At 44.4% G+C, this 22,753-nt stretch overlaps 1 protein-coding gene and 1 pseudogene across 12 annotated transcripts in view; both read left to right on the plus strand.

Annotated features, from left to right (window-relative positions):
* FAM149B1 (family with sequence similarity 149 member B1) overlaps window positions 1-22,753 on the plus strand; it is a 78,596-nt gene that overhangs the window by 24,428 nt on the left and 31,415 nt on the right. For 9 of the 12 annotated variants that reach the window (XM_009458700.5, XM_063780760.1, XM_009458697.5 and 6 more), the window contains 4 exons: window positions 87-229; window positions 1,003-1,119; window positions 20,269-20,436; window positions 21,900-22,087. In XM_009458700.5, the coding sequence (XP_009456975.2) occupies window positions 123-229; window positions 1,003-1,119; window positions 20,269-20,436; window positions 21,900-22,087 (580 nt within the window). In that variant the 5' untranslated portion in view covers window positions 87-122. The remainder of the gene's footprint in view (window positions 1-86; window positions 230-1,002; window positions 1,120-20,268; window positions 20,437-21,899; window positions 22,088-22,753) is intronic. The other 3 variants (XM_063780762.1, XM_009458698.5, XM_063780761.1) reach the window with 1 other exon arrangement.
* Window positions 10,922-11,939, plus strand: LOC104008215 (eukaryotic initiation factor 4A-II-like; annotated as a pseudogene).

The following is a 22,753-nucleotide window of genomic DNA, read 5'->3' on the forward strand; positions in this document are numbered from 1 at the left end:
AAACAAGTCTTACTGCTTTTAATCTTTATAATTTTTAACAGAGAGTGAAGCTCACCTAAATATTTGGGGGGAATATTTTCTTCTAGGAACTCGATCAAAATGCCACTGAAAAAGTCCAGGCAATGTTCACAGCCATTGATGAACTCTTGTATGAGCAGAAGTTGAGTGTGCATACCAAGAGTCTACAAGAAGAGTGCCAACAGTGGACAGCTAGCTTTCCTCACCTCAGGTACTGAAGCCCTCCAGTTGACTTGTATTCATGGCTAATACTAAAATTTAAAAAGTAGATTTTTAAAAAAAGCTTGTATTCTGAAATCTTTATGAGCATGACTTTAATGAATGTAAATAAGGCCATGTGGTATAAAGCCTCGGCTAAGAGAAAAGTTGGTAGAAGTTTCTTAGAGTTTCCTTAACTAACAATATGTGATCCTAATCAAGTAAAACTATTTCTACAACAGCAGCTGAGGTCTGAGTATCTGAGTATCAAAAAGCCCTTCTTTTGAACAAGATGGTCAGAAAATGTACACTGTTGTATACAATTAAATTCTTATGTATACTTGAAACCAGACATAGGCTATTCAAGAGCTTCCTTCAGAAACTGCAGTAGTACCACTTATTGCACATACTCAAAATTTACAAAGCTTCACGTTTTTAAGAATATAATTTGTAGTTTTTACTAATTTGGCTGGGCCTCCATCCCATTTTGACTGATTTAATGAGGACTATTATAGAGCATGAAGGGCAGATTACAGATGTTTGCTTAGATTTCTTGTATTTTTTTTTTTTAACAGCTGGGCTATAGGTTTATCTTTTCCATCTCCATTCTATGGAAGAGATATACCTGTAGTAAGGCTCTGGATTCACATTTTCTCATTCTTAATCAGTATCAGACTGTATACTGGACTTTTATGTTGAGCCATCAAATGTGTCCAAAATATATCTAGATTTTGTATGTATGCCAGTGAAGGTACTTAATTGTGTCTGTGTTTCTTCATTTTGAAGGATTCTAGGTAGGCAGATAATCACTCCAAGTGAAGGTTATAGATTGTATCCTAGATCCCCTTCTGCTGTTTCCGCTTCATATGAAACAATCTTGTCTCAAGAAAGAGATTCTACTATGTGAGTATTCCATTATGTAAGTACTTCAATGTGCCCTAATATGCAAGTATTATGTCCTACCAGTTGTATTAAGGGATTAAAATACTTCTTCCTACTTATTAGTATTTAGTAAAGCATAGCAAATTCTGTAAGATTGTCCATAGTCTTTGTGTATATTAAAATTTCATTATGTAATTTTGTTCAAAAAGTTAGACCTTTCCTGTAGTGGATTAGTCTGTTTTCTGTTGCTTGTAACAGAATACCTGAAACTGGGTAATTTATAAGGAAAAGGAAGTTATTTCTTACAGTTCTGGAGGCTGAGAAGTCCAAGGTCAAGGGGCAGGACCTTCTTGCTGGTGGGGATTCTCTGCAGGGTCCCAAGGCAGTACAGGGACTCACATGGCAAGGGGGCTGTACATGCTAATATGCCAACTCAGGTTTCTCTTTCTCTTATTATAAAGCTACCAGTTCCCCTTCCATGATAACCCATTAATCCATACATGGATTAAACCATTCATGAGGACAGAACCCCCGTGATCCAATTACCCCTTAAAGGCTCCACCTCTCAACACTGCCAAATTAGGTACTAAATTTCAGCATGAATTTTGGAGGGGACAAATATTCAAACCATATAATAGTGCTTAAGGATATTCTTATTATTCAGGTCTATATATCTATATATATTTACATATATCCAAAAATATGGACACTTCCTTCTTGGCATAAATGTGTAAATAGAATGGTTTTTTTTTTTTTTTTTTTTTTTTTTTTACTTTTAAAATAATTTATTTAACTCAGGACCCAATAAGGTTCATACATTGCAATTGATTCATATGACTTCTAGATTTCTTTCAATGTCTAGGTTTTCTCCCCTCACTCTTTTTCTTTTCTCCCTTGTCTTGTAGAGTTTCCCACAGTCTGCATTTTGCTGATTGTAACCTTCTGCCTCCCCTTTTCCTGAAAACTGGTAGTTTGGGGCCTGATGAAGGTCAGGTTTGATTTTTTCATAAGAATACTTCAAAGGTGGTGTTTTATTCTTCCTTCAGAAGCTGGCGAGTTCCAGTGGTTTTTGTGTGTGCTGTTAGCTGCCATTGACAATCTTCCCGTGGGTCCACTGTTTCATTAGGGGTTGCAAAATGTCAACATACTACCTCGTCATTCCTTTTCTGTTTACTAGTTAGCATACTTCTTTTTTTTTTTTTTTTTTCTTTTTTTCTTTTTTATTGATCATTCTTGGGTGTTTCTCGCAGAGGGGGATTTGGCAGGGTCACAGGACAATAGTGGAGGGAAGGTCAGCAGATAAACAAGTGAACAAAGTTCTCTGGTTTTCCTAGGCAGAGGACCCTGCGGCCTTCCGCAGTGTTTGTGTCCCTGGGTACTTGAGATTAAGGAGTGGTGATGACTCTTAACGAACATGCTGCCTTCAAGCATCTGTTTAACAAAGCACATCTTGCACCGCCCTTAATCCATTCAACCCTGAGTGGATACAGCACATGTTTCAGAGAGCACAGGGTTGGGGGTAAGGTCACAGATCAACAGGATCCCAAGGCAGAAGAATTTTTCTTAGTACAGAACAATATGAAAAGTCTCCCATGTCTACCTCTTTCTACACAGACACAGCAACCATCCGATTTCTCAATCTTTTCCCCACCTTCCCCCCTTTCTATTCCACAAAACCGCCATTGTCTTCATGGCCCGTTCTCAATGAGCTGTTGAGTACACCTCCCAGATGGGGTGGTGGCCGGGCAGAGGAGCTCCTCACTTCCCAGTAGGGGCGGCCGGGCAGAAGCGCCCCTCACCTCCCGGACGGGGCGGCTGGCCGGGCGGGGGGCTGACCCCCCACCTCCCTCCCGGACAGGGCGGCTGGCCGGGCAGAGGGGCTCCTCACTTCCCAGTAGGGGCGGCCGGGCAGAGGCGCCCCTCACTTCCCCGACGGGGCAGCTGGCCCGGCGGGGGGCTGACCCCCCCACCTCCCTCCCGGAGGGGGCGGCTGGCCGGGCAGAGGGGCTCCTCACTTCCCGGTAGGGGCGGCCGGGCAGAGGCGCCCCTCACCTCCCGGACAGGGCGGCTGGCCGGGCGGGGGGCTGACCCCCCCACCTCCCTCCCGGACGGGGCGGCTGGCCGGGCGGGGGGCTGACCCCCCCACCTCCCTCCCGGACGGGGCGGCTGGCCGGGCGGGGGGCTGACCCCCCACCTCCCTCCCGGACGGGGCGGCTGGCCGGGTGGGGGGCTGACCCCCCCACCTCCCTCCCGGACGGGGCGGCTGGCCGGGCAGAGGGGCTCCTCACTTCCCAGAAGGGGCGGCCGGGCAGAGGCGCCCCTCACCTCCCGGATGGGGCGGCTGGCCAGGCGGGGGGCTGAGCCCCCCACCTCCCTCCCGGACGGGGCGGCTGGCCGGGCCGGGGGCTGACCCCCCCACCTCCCTCCCAGACAGAGCGGCTGGCCGGGCAGAGGGGCTCCTCACTTCCCAGTAGGGGCGGCCGGGCAGAGGCGCCCCCCCCACCTCCTGGACAGGGCGGCTGGCCGGGCAGGGGGCTGATCCCCCCACCTCCCTCCCGGACGGGGCGGCTGGCCAGGTGGGGGGCTGATCCCCCCACCTCCCTCCCGGATGGGGCGGCTGGCCGGGCGGGGGGCTGACCCCCCCACCTCCCTCCCGGATGGGGCGGCTGGCCGGGAGGGGGGCTGACCCCCCCACCTCCCTCCCGGACGGGGCGGCTGGCCGGGCAGAGGGGCTCCTCACTTCCCAGTAGGGGCGGCCGGGCAGAGGCACCCCTCGCCTCCCGGACGGGGCGGCTGGCCAGGCGGGGGGCTGACCCCCCCACCTCCCTCCCGGACGAGGCGGCTGGCCGGGCAGAGGGGCTCCTCACTTCCCGGTAGGGGCGGCCGGGCAGAGGTGCCCCTCACCTCCCGGACAGGGCGGCTGGCCGGGCGGGGGGCTGACTCCCCCACCTCCCTCCCAGACGAGGAGGGAGGACGCTCCTCACTTCTCAGACGGGGTGGCTGCCGGGCGGAGGGGCTCCTCACTTCTCAGACGGGGCGGTTGCCAGGCAGAGGGTCTCCTCACTTCTCAGACAGGGCGGCCGGGCAGAGACACTCCTCACATCCCGGACGGGGCGGCAGGGCAGAGGTGCTCCCCACATCTCAGACGATGGGCGGCCGGGCAGAGACGCTCCTCACTTCCCAGATGTGATGGCGGCCGGGAAGAGGCGCTCCTCACTTCCTAGATGGGATGGCAGCCGGGCAGAGACGCTCCTCACTTTCCAGACTGGGCAGCCAGGCAGAGGGGCTCCTCACATCCCAGACGATGGGCAGTCAGGCGGAGACGCTCCTCACTTCCCAGACGGGGTGGCTGCCAGGCAGAGGCTGCAATCTCGGCACTTAGGGAGGCCAAGGCAGGCGGCTGGGAGGTGGTTGTAGCGAGCCGAGATCACGCCACTGCACTCCAGCCTGGGCGCCATTGAGCACTGAGTTAACGAGACTCCGTCTGCAATCCCGGCACCTCGGGAGGCCGAGGCTGGCGGATCACTCGCGGTTAGGAGCTGGAGACCAGCCCAGCCGACACATCGAAACCCCGTCTCCACCAAAAAAATACGAAAACCAGTCAGGCGTGGCGGCGCACGCCTGCAATCGCAGGCACTCGGCAGGCTGAGGCAGGAGAATCGGGCAGGGAGGTTGCAGTGAGCTGAGATGGCAGCAGTACCGTCCAGCTTCGGCTCGGCATCAGAGGGAGACCGTGGAAAGAGGGGAGAGGGGAGAGGGGAGAGGGGAGAGGGGGGAGGGGGGAGGGGAGAGGGGAGAGGGGAGAGGGGAGCTCTATCTACCACACAGTCCTTCTCTCAATAGAATGGTTTTTTAAAATGTCGAAGTCTAAGAAAAAGACTTTAAAACTTTTTTGAAAAAAAAGTTGAAAAAGTGATTTATTTTTTATTTATTTATTTTTTTTGAGACGGAGTCTTGCTGTCTCGCCCAGGCTGGAGTGCAGTGGCGCAGTCTTGGCTCACTGCAACCTCTGCCTCCTGGGTTCAAGTGATTCTTCTGCCTCAGCCTCCCGAGTAGCTGGGACTGCAGGTGTGTGCCACCATGCCCGGGATTTCACCATACTGGCCAGGCTGGTTTCGAACTCCTGACCTCATGATCCACCCGCCTCAGCCTCCCAAAGTGCTGGGGTTACAGGCATGAACCACCGCACCCAGACTTTTTTTTTTTTTCGTTTTTCTTTTTTTTTTCTTGAGACAGAATCTTGCTCTGTCACCAAGGCTGGAGTACAGTGTGCAATGGTGCAATCTCAGCTCACTGTAACCTCCGCCTACCAGGTTCAAGCAATTCTCCTGCCCCAGCCTCCTGATTAGCTGGGATTACAGGCGCCCAGCACCATGCCCGGCTAATTTTTGTATTTTTAGTAGAAACAGGGTTTCACCATGTTGGCCAGGCTGGTCTTGAACTCCTGACCTCAGGTGATCTGCCCGCCTCGGCCTTCCAAAGTGCTGGGATTACAGGTGTGAGCCACCACGCCCAGCCCAAAGTAGTTTTTAAATGGCAAAATCTTTTGAACACCTCAGACTTTTTAAATAGTAGCAAAATAAACCCAAATAGGATTACTTTGAAACCTATGCCTATACTTAAATCTACTGTAAAATATAATATCATAGTTTTAATTCATTTAAAAAATTATTCCTATACTTTTTCCCAGGGCTCTAGTTTTACTTATTTGATACCTTCCAATAGTTGTAGTAATACTTACTTTTAGTGCCTCCTTGGGCTTGTGGTAGTCTCACCAGACCACAAAGTGAAACGTTACTGTTAGGGTTATGAGATCTGGGTTATCAACTGATTTTTGGTCAGATAATGATATTTGTTTGCTATTCCTGAAGTGATTTAAACTCAAGCTGCTGGTCATTAGGCATTCTTTTTAAATTTAAATCTCATGTATTATATCGATAAGTTTACTCCTTTTATATAATATAAAAAATTTTACAACCTAATGTCACCCACAGAAATGATGTATTCTTTCATTCTCTCTGATCAAAATTACATAACTCATATTCTGTTATTAGGATATATCGACCTAATCTGTTAGTGTAAACTTTATATGTGCCTTATTTTACAACTATCAATGGTAGGCCCATTTAGAAATTTAATCTTCAAGGAAATAAGAAATCAAGTCTGAGCAGTTAGTTCATCCTTTTTAGGACATCTGACTATATCACCATTCTGCAACATACTGCTAATACCCTTTCTTTCCTTTTTACTTGCTACCACCACTGTTGATTAGTCTTCCTATTTTTGGTGCTACTTTTTCTGGGATATTTGACTTACAGTTCTCAATAATTTTCTTTACTTACACAAGTAAAACAAATACCTATTTATACTTTATACACAGACATATACTTAGAAGAAACAAATTATCCAGGTATATTAGCACACCACTACTTATTGGAAGCCATAAAAATTAAACAAAATCTATGATATTTACTTCTTTAATGTAACAACTACTTTGTTCATACTTTATATTTTCACTCGAGTACCATTATGAACTCATAGCATTTCAAAATATTTATATATTTACTTAGCAATAATTAGTATTGATGCTCTAATTATTACAACTTAGCCACTTCAAGCTAGTACCTTTGGTTTTGTTTTGACTGTTTCTTTGTTTTCTGGTACAGTAGGATGTGCCAAGCCCATCCTTAACTTTTTCTTCCTTTAACATATGGAATCAGCGCTGAACTTTAAGGAGACTTACTTTGAGATGCTCCTTACTTTAAGGAGACTCCTTTGAGAGGCTAATACAGTAGTATTAAAGAACCAAGTTGGGTGGTGAGGGTATGTAAGTTGTGCTACTGCTATTTTGCCCCCCCCACCCTTTTTTTTTTTTGAAGAGATGGGGTCTTGCTCTGTCACCCAGGCTGGAGTGCAGTGGCACAATCAGAGCTCACAGCAGCCTTGAGCTCCTGGCCTCAAGCAATCCTCCCACTTCAGCCTTCTGAGTAGCTAGGCTATTTTGCCACTTTTTGTTGTGAGAGGTATGAAGAAAATGTGTCATTAATTCATTTTGATCTTACAGTTTAACAAATCAGGTTGTCATAAAATATAAGATTTATCAACCTCTAAGACTTTCTATAAAAATAACATTTCAAATTATATCCATTCTTGCCCTCTCCGATATATTCTCCACATTAAATCAGATTTTTTTTTTTAATTCAGGGTTGATCCTTCCTGTCTCCCACTTAAAAACTTTCAGTAGCTTTCCACTGAATTTAAGATAAAAGTCTAAAATTATATTATCAGCTGGCCCCTGCCTACTTCTCTAAGACATCTATCAGTCTCTCTCTCATTCATTAATCCTTCCAACACTGGCTTTCTTTCAGACCTCAAATGCATGAAACTAGGTATTTGGTGCAGTTCTCTAGGAGTTCTTGGGCCAGAAGAAAGTGCTAGAGTAAACAACATAGTAATACAGCATCTTCCTCTTTGTATCTGTAACACCTAGGACAGTGCCTGTAACATGGTTAGCAGTCAACTTGCTGCTTCCTTTTCTTTTTGGTTTTGTTTTTTGTTTTTTGAGACAGGGTCTTACTCTGTTGTACAGGCTGGAGTGCAGTGGTGCAATCACGGGTGACTACAGCCTTGACCTCCTGGGCTCAAGCAATCCTCCCGCCTCAGCCTCCTGAGTAGCTGGGACCACAGGCGTGCTCCACCACATCTGGCTAATTTTTGTATTTTCAGCAGAGATGGGGTTTCACCATGTTGCCCAGGCTGGTCTTGAACTCCTGGGCTCAAGTGATTTGCCCACCTTGGCTTCCCAAAGTGCTGGGATTACAGGCATGATCTGCCATGCCTGGCCACTCTTTTTTCTTAACTAAATAAAAGCAGATCATATTTACATTTTTTAAAAAATGACACAAAAATGAATTAATGTATGCATTGAAATTATGGTTGCAAAACAGACTGATTAGTGTCTAGGTCAAAATGAAATTCCTCAGCACTGTAAGACAGGGTGAGAAAAACAAACACACAAAAAGAAGAAATTCCAGCCAGGCACGGTGGCTCACGCCTGTAATCCTAGCACTCTGGGAGGCTGAGGCGGGTGGATCACTTAAGGTCAGGAGTTTGAGACCAGCCTGGCCAACATAGTGAAACCCCGTCTCTACTAAAAATATAAAAATTAGCCAGGTGTGGTGGCACACGCCTGTAATCCTAGCTGCTTGGGAGGCTGAGGCAGGAGAATCCCTTGAACTCGGGAGGCAGAGGTTGCAGTAAGCTGAGATCACGTCACTGCACTCCAGCCTGGCGACAGAGCGAGACTGTCTCAAAAAAAAAAAAGAAATTCCAGGAACTTAACAAAAGATGGTGGCAGCATACAGGGGAAACACAGGCCAGAAAAGGATCCTGAAGAGATGAGTTTGAAGACATTTCCACCTGAGAAAAACTATGCATTCTGCTACTTCAAGTTAGCTAAGGGGCTTATCTGTACTTAGATATATATCCCAACAAAAATAACTAACTATAATATCTAATGAGTGGCTAAAGTACATGACTACATGCTGAATTATAACCCTTTAAAAATCATTAAAAGAATGGAGAGCTCAAAAATAAACCCTTGCAATTATGGCCAAATGATTTTCAACAAGAGTGCCAAGACTACCTGGGTAAAGGACAGTCTCTTTAACAGATGGTGTTAGGAAAACTGGACACCCACATGCAGAACAACGAAGTTGGACCCTTACTTATACCATATACAAAAATTAACTCAAAATAGATCAAAGACCTAAATGTAAGATGTAAAACTGTAAAACTCCTAGAATAAAACATAGGGTAAAGCTTCAGGCCATTGGATTTGGCATTGATTTCTTGGATATAACACTAAAAGCACAGGCAACAAAAGCAAGAACAGACAAATGGTACTATATCAAAGGTAAACACTTCTGAACATCAAAAGAAGCAAAAGAATGAAAAGGCAATATGTGGAATGGGAGAAAATATTTGCAAATCATATCTGATGAGGAGTTTATATCCAGAATATATAAGAATAATCTATAACCTAACAACAACAAAAAATAGTAATTCAGGCTGGGCGTGGTGGCTCATGCCTGTAATCCCAACACTTTGAGAGGCCGAGGCTGGTGGATCACCTGAGGTCAAGTATTCAAGACCAGCCTGGCTAACATGGTGAAACCCCATCTCCACTAAAAATACAAAAATAAGCTTGGCATGGCAGTGTGCCCCTGTAATTCCAGCTACTCAGGAGGCTGAGGCAGGAGAATTGCTTGAACCCAGGAGGCGGAGGTTGCAGTGAGTCGAGTTCGCACCATTGCACTCCAGCCTGGGCGGCAAGAGTGAAACTCCATCTCAAAAAATAATAATAATAATTCAATTGAAAAATGGACAAAGGACTTGAATAGACGATTCTACACAGATATGCAAATGGCCACCAAGTGCCTGAAAAGATGTTAGGCAGGAAGGGTAGCTCTTGGCCACTTGTTCCTTCCAATCATCCTGGAGGGCCTTGCAGTAATCACTTTCATTAGAGATGCGGAACTCTACTTCCTAATGCCTACACCTGGAAGGACTGGTTCCAAATATAAACTCTTTGTATAAATAAGAAACCTAGCAAAGTCATTTTATCCTCCATGCATGTGGGAGAAGAATAAAGTTCTGTCACACAAGAAAACACATCTCTATTTAAATATAACTATAACTACCAGGGCAATACAGTATTAGGTAAGATAACTGTTATCCTTTGTTGTTGTTGTTGTTGTTGTTGTTGAGATGGAGTCTCGCTCTGTCGCCCAGGCTGGAGTGCAGTGGCACAATCTCCGCTCACTGCAAGCTCCGCCCCCCAGGTTCATGCCATTCTCCTGCCTCAGCCTCCCGAGTAGCTGGGACTACAGGCGCCCACCACCACGCCCGGCTAATTTTTTGTATTTTAAGTAGAGACGGGGTTTCACTGTGTTTGCCAGGATGGTCTCGATCTCCTGACCTCATGGTCCACCCCCCTCAGCCTCCCAAAGTGCTGGGATTACAGGCGTGAGCCACTGTGCCTGGCCAATAACTGTTATTCTTTTTATTTGGTTGTTTGTTTTAGGAGACAGGGTCTCACTATGTTGCCCAGGCTTTCCTCAAACTCCTGAGCTCAAGAGATCCTCCTGCCTCAGCCTCCCAAATAGCTGGGACTATAGGCACATGCCACTGTACCCAGCCTATTCCTTTGTTAAATAAATGAATTACAGACATTATATAAATTAAAGGTTATTTTCCAGATATAGTAATATCCAAAGTCCAATGATTTAAAAGATTCCTTTGTTAAAAATAACATAGGCAGCTTTTCAGTCGGGTGCTAAGTCGTTTTTCACATCATGTCTGGTGGCTCCGTGGATTATAACAGCAGAGAACATGGAGACCCAGAGAGAATGGACCCTGATGGTGTCATCGAGAGCAACTGGAAGGAGGTTGTTGATAACTTTGATGATACAAACTTTAAAAAGTCTCTTCTTTGGAGTATCTATGCTTATGATTTCAGAAGCCTTCCGCTATTCAGCAGAGAACTATTATTCCCTGTATTAAAGATCCAAAAGGTGGCCGGGCGCAGTGGCTCATGCCTGTAATCCCAGCACTTTGGGAGGCCGAGGCGGGTAGATTACCTGAGGTCAGGAGTTCGAGACCAGCCTGGCCAACATGGTGAAACCCTGTCTCTACTAAAAATACAAAAATTAGCTGGGCATGTTGGCGCATACCTGTGATCCCAGCTACTCGGGAGGCTGAGGCAGGAGAATCATCGCTTGAACCTGGGAGGCGGAGGTTGCAGTGAGCCGAGATTGCACCATTGCACTCCATCCAGCCTGGGTGACAAGAGCGAAACTACATCGCAAAAACAAAACAAAACAAAAAATACCCAAAAGGTGATTCTGGCACTTGGAGATTATATGGGAGCAACCTGTCATGCCTGCATTGGTGGAACAAATGTTCAAAATGAATGCAAAAACTGCAGGCTGAAGTACCACATATTGTTGGTACACCAGGGAGAATGTGTGATATGTTAAACAGAAGATACCTTTTTCCAAAATGGATCAAAATGTTTGTTTTGGATGAAGCAGATGAAATGTTCAGCCAAGGGTTTAAGGATCAAATCTATGAGATTTTCCAAAAATTAAATACAAGTATTTAGGTTGTGTTGCTTTCTGCCATGATGCCAACTGATGTGTTGGAAGTGACCAAAAAATCCACTAAAGATCCTATTCAAATTCTGGTGAAAAAGGAAGACTTGAACCTTGAAGGAATCAAACAGTTTTATATCAATGTTGAGCAGGAGGAATGGAAGTTGGATATACTTTGTGACTTGTACAAGACACCATTAAACAGGCTGTTATTTTTCTCAATACAAGGTGCAAGGTGGACTGGCTGACTGAGAAAATACATGCCAGGGACATCACAGTTTTTGCTCTGCATGGCGACATGGACCAGAAGGAGAGAGATACTATCATGAGGGAATTCTGATCAGGGTCAAGCCCTGTTCTGATCACTATTTACTTGTTGGCACATGGGACTGATGTCCAACAAGTGTCTTCGGTTATAAACTATGATCTACCTAGCAGTCATGAAAACTGTATTCGCAGAATTGGCAGAGGGGTCAATTTGGTAGAAAAGGTGTGGCTAAAAACTTTGTTACTGAGGAAGGCAAGAGGATTCTTCGTGACACTGAGATTTTTATGCAATACTACAGTGAAGGAAATGCCCATAAATGTAGCTGACCGTATTTAATTCCTGGGATGACAGAGTTTTGGATGCAGTGCTCCCTGTTGTTGAACAGACAATTACAATGTGCATTGTGCTTCTTTCTTTGGGAATATTTGAATCTTGTCTCAATTCTCATAACAGATCAGAAATACAGATTTTGATAGCAAAGCAACATTAGTCGTGAGCTCTTGTGAGGAAAATCATTGGCTTTATCCTCTTTAGAGTTAAACTGTTAGGATAGGTATAAAAGATGAGTTCTAAAATTTTTCTTTCTTAGAAATTTATTTCCTAGTTCTGTAGAAATGGTAGTATTAGATGTTCTGTATTATTTAATAATGTATCTGGGGACTAAAAGATATAAGTGCTGTATAAAATCAGCCAATTACATTAAAGTAGCATACCTGCCCTTATTGTGTTTGTCATTAGCCTGAGTAGGAAGGCCTTTAAAATTGATTTTTTAGAAGGCATTCGAATGCATTTTATTTGGTATTGTATTTATGCAATCAAATATTTAATTAGTGCTAAGTGTGAACTGGACCCTATGGCTAAGCCCCAGCAAGCAATCGTATCCTAAATAGGGTTAAATTCCCAGTAAAATTGCCATATTGCCCATGTCTTAATGAAGTTTTAGTGTTAAATAAACTGTATATTCACTTAAAAAAAAAAAAAAAGGAAATAGCAGCCAGGCGCGGTGGCTCACACCTGTAATCCCAGCACTTTGGGAGGGTGAGATGGGCAGATAACCTGAGGTCAGGAGTTTTAGACCAGTCTGGCCAACATGGTGAAACCCCGTCTCTACTAAAAATACAAAAATTAGCCAGGCGTGGTGGCACACACCTGTTATCCCAGCTACTGGGGAGGCTGAGACAGGAGAGTCACTTGAACCCTGGAGGTAGAGATTGCAGTGAGCCAAGATCACGCTAGTGCACTCCAGCCTGGGTGACAGAGCGAGACTCTGTCTCAAAAACAAAAAGAAAGAAATAACATTTACAAAGACAACTTTATGGTGTAGAATACTATCTTATTTTTTGCTGCAGCTTTAGGGGAAATGGGAATATTTTTTCTTCTTATCTAGCTAAAATTTCTTTTAATAGCAGTTATAAAGGCCTATAGTTGTTAGAAATTCCTATTTATTTTTCAACACAAAGAATTCCATTAGTTACCACTGACTAAAAATATAATTGGTTATTAGTATAAATGGAATAATACGATAGCAGAATAACGTAATGGAATGTTGGGTATACATTCCATATGTTTGATAGCTTTTTGTTGTTGTTGTTACCCAGGCTGCAGTGCAATGGCGTGATCTCTGCTCACTGCAACCTCTGCCTCCCAGGTTCAAGGGATTCTCCTTCCTCAGCCTCCCAAGTAGCTGGGATTACAGGTGTGAGCCACCACGCCTGGCTAATTTTTAGACATATTGGATCTCCAAACCGATTCCTTCCCTCCCTCCCTCCCTCCCTCCCTCCCTCCCTCCTTCCCTCCCTCCCTCACTCCCTCCCTCCCTCCCAACCGCCCTTCATCCCTTCCCTCTTCCTTTTTTTGTTTTGTTTGTTTGTTTGTTTGTTTGAGACAGGGCCTCGCTTTGTCACCCAGACTGGAGTACAGTGGTGCAATCTCAGCTCATTACAGCCTTGATCTCCGGGGCTCAGGTGATCCTCCCGCCTCAGCCTCCCAAGTAGCTGGGACTACTGGTGTGCACCACCTCATCTGGCTAATTTTGTATTTTTTATAGAGACAGGATTTCGCCTTTTGCCCAGGCTGAGCTTCTCTCATCTCTTACCATCTCCATCCCAGTGCCACCTGCCATGGTTAAGGATCTTATCTGTTTACCAACTCTTGCATAAGAGAAGTTTACTTCTTTTTATGTAAAAGAAGTCTGGAGGAAGGCAATGTAGAGTGGCGGCATGGTGTTTTCAGGGACTGAGACACTTCATCCTTCTGCCATATCATGTTAGCCCACGATGTTTTTTCTGAAGTTTTCTTCATGGTTCAAGATAGCTGATAGAGCTCCAAACATGATATTCGCTTTCCACGTAGCAGAAAGGAGGAAAGACAGAAGGGCCAAATGGTATCCCTTGCAGTCACACCAGTTCCCTTTAAACAGCCTTCCCAGAGTCCCACAGAATAATTCTGCTCATATTGCATTGACTATCTTTGGCTGCAAGGTAACTGGGAGATGCAGTCTTTGAGGTGGATATGTTGTTTTCATGAATAAAATTGGGATGATTTTACTAGAAAAGAAGGAGAGAATGGATATTGAGGGGCATCTAGCATTCTCTACCATGTATGTATATGGTTTTTATGAAATTATACATTTTGTAATCTCTTTATACTTAATCTTTTATTGTGGACATCTTCTATTTTTCCCAATATTAACTTAAGGACTTTATTCCATTGCATGAATATATCACTATTTAAGGAACTCATCCCCAAATCCTCTATTTTGAAACAGTTGGGCTAGTTTCTATTTTTGGCAATTATAAACAATTCTGTGATCATAATTTTTTTTTTGTTTTTGAGATAGGGTCTTACTCTGTTGCCCAGGCTGAAGTGCAGTGGCACAGTCATGGCTCACTGCAACTTCTGCCTCCAGGGCTCAAGTGATTCTTCCACTTCAGCCTCCTGAGTAGCTGGGACTATAGGTGCATGCCACCATACCTGGCTAATTTTTGTACTTTTTTGCAGAAACCAAGTTTCACCATGTTGCACAGGCTGGTGTTAAACTCCTGGGCTCAAGCAATCCACTTGCTTCAGCCTCCCAAAGTGCAGAGATTACAGGAATGAACCACCGTGCCCCACCAATCGTAATTCTTATAGCTAAATCTTACAGGTCATATCCTTAAAGGAAATCCCTACAAATGAAACCACTGAATCAAAGAAAATGTTTATTTTAAAGCTCCTAATACATATTCCCAAAATGTCTTCTGTGGGGAAAAGCAAGAGAGATCAGATTGTTACTGTGTCTGTGTAGAAAGAAGTAGACATAGGAGACTCCATTTTGTTCTGTACTAAGAAAAATTCTTCTGCCTTGAGATTCTGTTAATCTATAACCTTACCCCCAACCCCGTGCTCTCTGAAACATGTGCTGTGTCAACTCAGAGTTGAATGGATTAAGGGCGGTGCAAGATGTGCTTTGTTAAACAGATGCTTGAAGGCAGCATGCTCCTTAAGAGTCATCACCACTCCCTAATCTCAAGTACCCAGGGACACAAAAACTGCGGAAGGCCGCAGGGACCTCTGCCTAGGAAAGCCAGGTATTGTCCAAGGTTTCTCCCCATGTGATAGTCTGAAATATGGCCTCGTGGGAAGGGAAAGACCTGACCATCCCCCAGCCCGACACCCGTAAAGGGTCTGTGCTGAGGAGGATTAGTAAAAGAGGAAGGAATGCCTCTTGCAGTTGAGACAAGAGGAAGGCATCTGTCTCCTGCCTGTCCCTGGGCAATGGAATGTCTCGGTATAAAACTCGATTGTATGCTCCATCTACTGAGATAGGGAAAAACCGCCTTAGGGCTGGAGGTGGGACCTGCGGGCAGCAATACTGCTTTGTAAAGCATTGAGATGTTTATGTATATGCATATCTAAAAGCACAGCACTTAATCCTTTACATTGTCTATGATGCAAAGAGCTTTGTTCACGTGTTTGTCTGCTGACCCTCTCCCCACAATTGTCTTGTGACCCTGACACATCCCCCTTTTGGAGAAACACCCACAAATGATCAATAAATGCTAAGGGAACTCAGAGGCTGGCGGGATCCTCCATATGGGATCCTCCATATGCTGAACGCTGGTTCCCCGGGTCCCCTTTTTTCTTTCTCTATACTTTGTCTCTGTGTCTTTTTCTTTCCTAAGTCTCTCGTTCCACCTTACGAGAAACACCCACAGGTGTGTAGGGGCAACCCACCCCTACAGTCTTCCAGTAAGATTTTCCCACCAGCCTTGTTTAAAAGTGCCATGGGTTTATTTTTTTAACTATTATTATTATTTTTTTGTGTGTGACAGAGTCTTGCTCTGTTGCCCAGGCTGGAGTGCAGTGGTGTAATCTCAGCTCACTGCAACCTCCACCCCACAGGTTCAAGCAATTCTCCTGTCTCAGCCTCCCAGGTAGCTGGGATTACAGGCACATGCCATCACGCCTGGCTAATTTTTGTATTTTTAGTAGAGACGGGGTTTTACCATGTTGGCCAGGCTGGTCTCAAACTCCTGACCTCAAAAGTGATCTGCCTGCCTTAGCCTCCCAAAGTGCTGGGATTACAGGCATGAGCCATGGGCCCAGCTGCCATGGGTTTATTCTATTTTCCTAATTAAAAAAAATACTTAAGGCACAAAAAAATGTAAAGAGCAATACAAAGTGTAAATTGGTTATATTTAACATTTGGTTAAACTGAGTTCCATTTTTTAAAATTTTATTTCTCAGATTGGATTGACTTTCTCCAGAGTAAACCCACTGAAACAAATGAGTCATCACATATTTACTGAATGCCTAGGAAGGAAGAGAAATTTGAATATTAATAAGATAAGATCCCTGCCCATAAGGAGCATATATTTTGGGCAATGATGGAGTTACTGAAATAAGGATATAACCTCGTGAGATATCTTAAGATGTAATTATAAATGTGATTATTCTTTTTTTTTTTTTTTTTTGAGACGGAGTCTCGCTCTGACGCCCAGGCTGGAGTGCAGTGGTGCAATCTCAGCTCACTGCAAGCTCTGCCTCCTGGGTTCACGCCATTTTCCTGCCTCAGCCTCCCAAAGTGCTGGGACTACAGGCACCCGCCACCATGCCTGGCTAATTTTTTTTTTTTTTTTTTTTAGTAGAGACAGTTTCACCCTGTTAGCCAGGATGGTCTCAATCTCCTGACCTTGTGATCCGCCTGCCTCAGCCTCTCAAAGTGCTGGGATTACAGGTGTGAGCCACCCGCCTGGCCAATTATTCTTAGTTTTTAAAAAACTTGTTGTATAGCTTGTTATAGTTTAGATATTTGTCCTTGCCTAAATCTCATGTAGAATTATAATCCCTAGTGCTGGAGGTGGGGCCTGGTGGAAGGTGTCTGAGTCATGGGGACAAATCCCTCATGACTTGGTATGATCTTTGCAATAGTGAATGAGTTCTCATGAGATCTAGTCATTTAGAAGTGTGCGGCACCTCTCCACACACACACACTCTGTCTTTCTTCTGCTCTGGTCGTGTGATATGCCTACTCCTCCTTCACTTTTTACCATAAGTTAAAGCTTCCTGCAGCCTCCCTCAAAGCAGATGTTAGCACTATTAGCACTATGCTTCCTGTACAACCTGCACAGCCATAAGCCAATTAAACCTCTTTTCCTATAAATTACCCAGTCTCAGGTATTTTTGTTTTTTGTTTTTGTTTTTTTGGGTTTTTTTGAGACGGAGTCTCACTCTGTTGCCCAGGCTGGAGTGCAGTGGTGTGATCTAGACTCACCACAACCTCCACCTCCCGGATTCAAACAATTCTCCTGCCTTAGCCTCCTGAGTAGCTGGGACTACAGGTGTGCACCACCATGCCCGGCTAATTTTTGTATTTTTAGTAGAGACGAGGGTTCACTGTGTTGGCCAGGCTGGTCTTGAACTCCTGACCTCGTGATCCGCCTGCCTCAGCCTCCCAAAGTGCTAGGATTATAGGTGTGAGCCAACGCACCTGGCTAGGTATTTCTTTATAGCAATGCAAGAATGACTTCATACAGAACACTGGTACCAAGGAATGGGGTATTGCTATAAGGATACCCGACAATGTGGAAGTGACTTTGAAACTGGGTAATGGGCAGATGTTGAAAGACTGGAGGGCTCAGAAGACAACAGGAAGAGGGAAAGTTTAGAATTTCTTAGAGACCAGTTAAATGGTTGTGACCAAAATGCTAATAGTGAAATGGACAATAAAGTCCAGGCTGACAAGGTCTCAGAAGGAAATGAGGAACTTACTGGGAACTGGAGGAAAGGGCATGTGTGTTATGCCTTAGCAAGGAACTTGGCTGTATTATGTCCATGCCCTAGAGATCTGTGGAATTTTGATCTTGAGAGTCATGATGTAGGGTATTGGGTAGCAGAAATTTCTAAGTAGCAGAGTGTTCAAGAAGTAACATGCCTGCTTCTAACACCTATGCTCAGATGTGGGAGCAAAGAAATGACTTAAAGTTGGAATTTATATTTAAAAGGGGAGCAGAGCATAAAAGCTTGGAAAATTTGCAGCCTAGCCACATGACAAAGAAAGAAAAAGCTTTTTGGGAAGAGGAACTCAAGCAGGCTGTGGAGCAACCACTTGATAGAGATATTTGCATAACTAAAAAGCAGCCAAGTGCTAATAGCCAAGACAATGGGAAAAAGGCATTTCGGAGACCTTCACAGCAGCCCCTCCCATCACAGGCCCAGAGGCCTAGGAGGGAAGAATGGTTCTGTGGGGCAGACCCAGGACCTTGTTGCCTTGAGCAGCCTTGGGACACTGCTTTTTGCTGGGGCTCAGCGGGGCCCAGTTATAGCTTGAATTGCCGCTTTAGAGAATCTAAGATGTCCTGATCTCAAGTGATCCATGGTGAAACCTTGTCTCTACTAAAAATACGAAAATTAGCCAGGTGTGGTGGCGGACACCTATAATCCCAGCTACTTGGGAGGCTGAGGCATGAGAATCCCTTGAGCTTGGGAGGTGGAGGTTGCAGTGAGCTGAGATCACGCCACTGCAGTCCAGTTTGGGTGATACAGCAAGACTCTGTCTCAAAAAAACAAACAAACAAACAAACAAACAAACAAATGTTGCAAGCAAGCTGTAAGCCTTGGCAGCTTCCATGTGGTGTTAAGCTTGTGGGCACACAGAGGGCAAAGAGTGAAGGCTTGGTACTATCTGTGTAGATTTCAGAGGATGTAAGAGAAAGCCTGGGTGCCCATGCAGAAGCCTGATGCAGGGGTGGAGTCCTCACAGAGAATCTCTACTGGGCAGTGCAGAGGAGAAATAGGGGGTTGGAGGCCCCACACACAATTCCCACTGGGGCACTGCCTAGTGGAGCTGTGGGAAGGGGGTCACCATCTTCCAGACCCCAGAATGATAGATTCACCTTGCACCCTGTACCTAGAAAGCTGCAGGCATTCAGGCCAGGTGCAGTGGCTCACGCCTGTAATCCCAGCACTTTGGGAGGCCAAGGTGGGCAGATCACTAGAGGCCAGGAGTTCGAGACCAGCCTGGCCAACATGGTGAAACCCCATATCTACTAAAAATACAAAAATTAGCTGAGTGTAGTGGTGCTCACCTGTAATCCCAGCTATTCAGGAGGCTGAGGCAGGAGAACTGCTTGAACCCGGGAGGCAGAGGTTGCAGTGGGCCGAGACCCCACCACTACACTCCAGCCTGGGTGACAGAACGAGACTCTGTCTCTCAAAAAAGAAAAAAAAAAAAAAAAGAAAAAAGAAAGCTGCAGGCATTCAACTCCACCCATGAGAGCAACCTTGGGAGCTGAACCCTGCAAAGCCACAGGGGTAGAGCTCCCCAAGGTCTTGGAAGCCTACCGCTTGCACCTTGTCGTGGGACATCAAGGGGTTCTAAGAGTTAATGACTCCCCTACTGGGTTTTGAACTTGCATGGGATCTGTAGCCCCTCTCTTTTGGAACAGAAATGTTTATCTAACGCCTATACTCCCATTGTATCTTGGAAGTAAATAACTTGTTTTTGATTTACAGGCTCATAGCTGGAAGGGATGTGCCTTGTCTCAGATGAGACGTGGGACTTTGGACTTTTGAATTAACACTGGAATGAGTCAAGACTTTTGAGACTTTTTGGAAACCATAATTGTATTTTGCAATGTGAGAAGGATATGAGATTTGGGAGGAGCCAAGGGCAGAATGCCCAAATCTCATGCTGAATTGTAATCCCCAATGCTAGAGGTGGGGCCTGGTGGGAGGTGTTTGGGTCATGGGGGAGGATCCCTTATGGCTTTGTACTGTCTTTGCGATAGTGAGTTCCCATGACATCTGGTCATTTAAAAGTGTGTGGCACCTCTCTTGCTCCTGCTCCCACTTAACATTCCCCCATGAGTAAAAGCTTTGTAAGTCCTCTGCAGAAGCAGATGCCAGCACTATGCTTCTACAGCCTCCAGAACTGTGAGCCTATTAAATCTCTTTTCTTATAAATTACGTGGTCTCAGATATTTCTTTATAGCAAGGCAAGGATGACCTAATACATAGCTATAGCTGTTTGCATCTGAAAAGACAGCAAGCAGTACCAGATAGTCCATAGTACATGTAGGCAGAATAGTTCTGTGACCAGAATTTAATCTTCCTGTTCTGAGAAATGGTAGGTTATTGAGGCTTAGAATAGTCCACGAAGGTATTGCCAGGGCAAGGGGAGTTTGAGCCAAAACTCATGTAACTGTGTTGCCATAAGAACTGTTTATGTTTACATAATTAATATTTACTTCTTTTTTCCACTCCAAGATTTGGTATAAGGGGAAAGAAGTTACATTTTTCATCTTCTTATGCTCATAAAGCATCTTCCATTGCCAAATCCTCCAGCTTTTGTTCTATGGAAAGAGACGAGGAAGACTCTATAATCATCTCAGAAGGAATAATTGAGGAATACCTAGCATTCGATCACATAGATATGTGAGTATTATGCCTTTTAAGCTTTTTACTCCCCTCTTATTTTGTGTATTAATACCTATTTTTTCTAAATGATGCTACCAATGTATATTATTAAATATATGCCAGTTTCTGTTATTTATTTTATGTTATTTCTCAGGTATCCAGAATTTATGTTCTTATTGCTTCCATGTACTAGACTTCCTTGTGTATTTTATAACTTCACACATCATTTGCCTGTTCCTGAGATTAGAGATTTTAAAATAAGTTTATTTTTTCCCCACATAGTTTGATTTTACCCTTTTGCAAATTACCACCAGTGGGAACTTTGAAACCTTTTAAAAGAGCAGTTGAAGAGATATGGACTTTGTTTACATAAATTCTGTTTGAAAAATGTATATACAGGCTGGGTGCGGTGGCTCACACTTGTAATCCCAGCACATTGGGAGGCTGAGGCAGGCAGATCACTTTGGGTCAGGAGTTTGAGACTAGCCTGGCCAACATGGTGAAACCCCATCTCTACTAAAAATACAAAATTAGCTGGGCATGGTGATGCGCGCCTCTAATGTCAGCTACTTGGGAGGCTGAGGCCAGAGAATCACTTGAACCCTGGAGGCGGAGGTTGCAGTGAGCCGAGATCACGCCACTGCATACCAGCCTGGGCAACAGAGCAAGACTCCATCTCCAAAAACAAAACAAAACAAAAAAGAAAAGAAAAAGGTATAAACAGTTTGTTTAAAACCTTATGGTTGGCACAGATTTTATAATTAATAATGTCTATTTATATCTATTCTAACTATATTCTAACAGTAGACCTATCACATAGATATGATTTATCTTCTTTACTGGATAGGTGAGAATCAGAGTAGTTAATGATTTGTCTAAAGTAAAGCTAAAACCAAAACCTTATTCATCTGATTCTCAATCCAGTCTTCTCCTCACTATTCCTTGCTACCTTTCTGTGACATTAACCTGTTAAACTATTCCTCTAAGCCTTTAAAAGTTCCAGATTTGATAGTCACAGCAGCATATTTGAAAATAAGTGAGAATTTCTCTTTAGGCTGTGCGGCTGTGGTTAGGTCTAGTAGTTAGTATTGTGTCACATGATTCTGGATGCATTTTTTTTTCCCATTGTATTTTTTTCCCATTGTATTTCCTGCTGAGCCATGTTCACTCACGTATCACTCATGTGCACACAGCCCTAGGGCCAGCTAAATATAAGCCAGGCTTCTATACATAATACCACTGAGCTAGAACTGGAAGCAGATTCTTTTGGTTTTCCAAAGATTGCCTCCTTCCCTTTCACTTCTCCTGTGTCAAATTACTTCTATTTTCTATTTATTACTTCTATTTGGCCTTTGTCAAATTAATTCTATTTTCCATTTTTCCTCAAATCAAAATGAATTTTCAGGTAATACACGGACAATTTTAGAAAGGCAGCCTTCCCTTCAGCATCATGAAGTCTTTCCTTCTTGCTTCTGTTACAGAGAAGAGGGATTTCATGGGAAGAAATCAGAAGCAGCTACAGAGAAACAGAAATTAGGGTATCCTCCCATTGCTCCATTTTACTGCATGAAAGAAGATGTCCTTGCTTATGTGTTTGACAATGTATGGTGCAAGGTTGTGAGCTGTATGGAGCAGTTGACACGTAGTCACTGGGAAGGATTTGCCTCTGGTAAGGATCTTTGTGAAAATAATGTAAAAATCAATTGTTTATGATTTCTAAACCCTAACCAGTCTATTAGATGATATGCTTCGTAGTGCAAAAGGTGCGTATGGGCCAGGCACAGTGGCTTATGCCTATAATCCAAACACTTTGGGAGGCCAAGGGGAAGGATCTCTTGAGCCCAGGAGTTTGAGACCAGCCTGGGCAATGTAGTGAGATCCCATCTCTCTAAAAAAATAAAAAATTAGCCAGGCATGGTGGCATTCACCTATAGTTCCAGCTACGCAAGAGACTGAGGTGGGAGCATCACTTGAGCCCAGGAGGTCAAGTCTGCAGTGAGCTATGACTGCACCACTGCACTCTAGCCTGGGCATAAGATGAGAGACTCTGTCTCAAAAAAGAAGAAAAAAAAAAGTGGGTATGAGAGAGAGGAAAAACCCAAATGTTTTTCCCTAAATGTTTTTTCCTACTCTCACATACCACAACATGTCTGACACCAGTAGGTAGGGTTTTTTCCCCCACAACCCAAGCAATTCTGACACCACATCCTATAATTCAGTTCAGTTCTGACACAGTCTACCAGGAGATATTGTCAGATCCCACAAATTAAGGGCCCAGTCCCACAAGACTACCCCCAACTTCAGATGCTAGTTGCAAGCTCCAAGTTGTGACCTG

This window comes from Pan troglodytes, chromosome 8, assembly GCF_028858775.2.
Source record: "Pan troglodytes isolate AG18354 chromosome 8, NHGRI_mPanTro3-v2.0_pri, whole genome shotgun sequence".
Lineage (NCBI taxonomy): Eukaryota > Metazoa > Chordata > Mammalia > Primates > Hominidae > Pan > Pan troglodytes.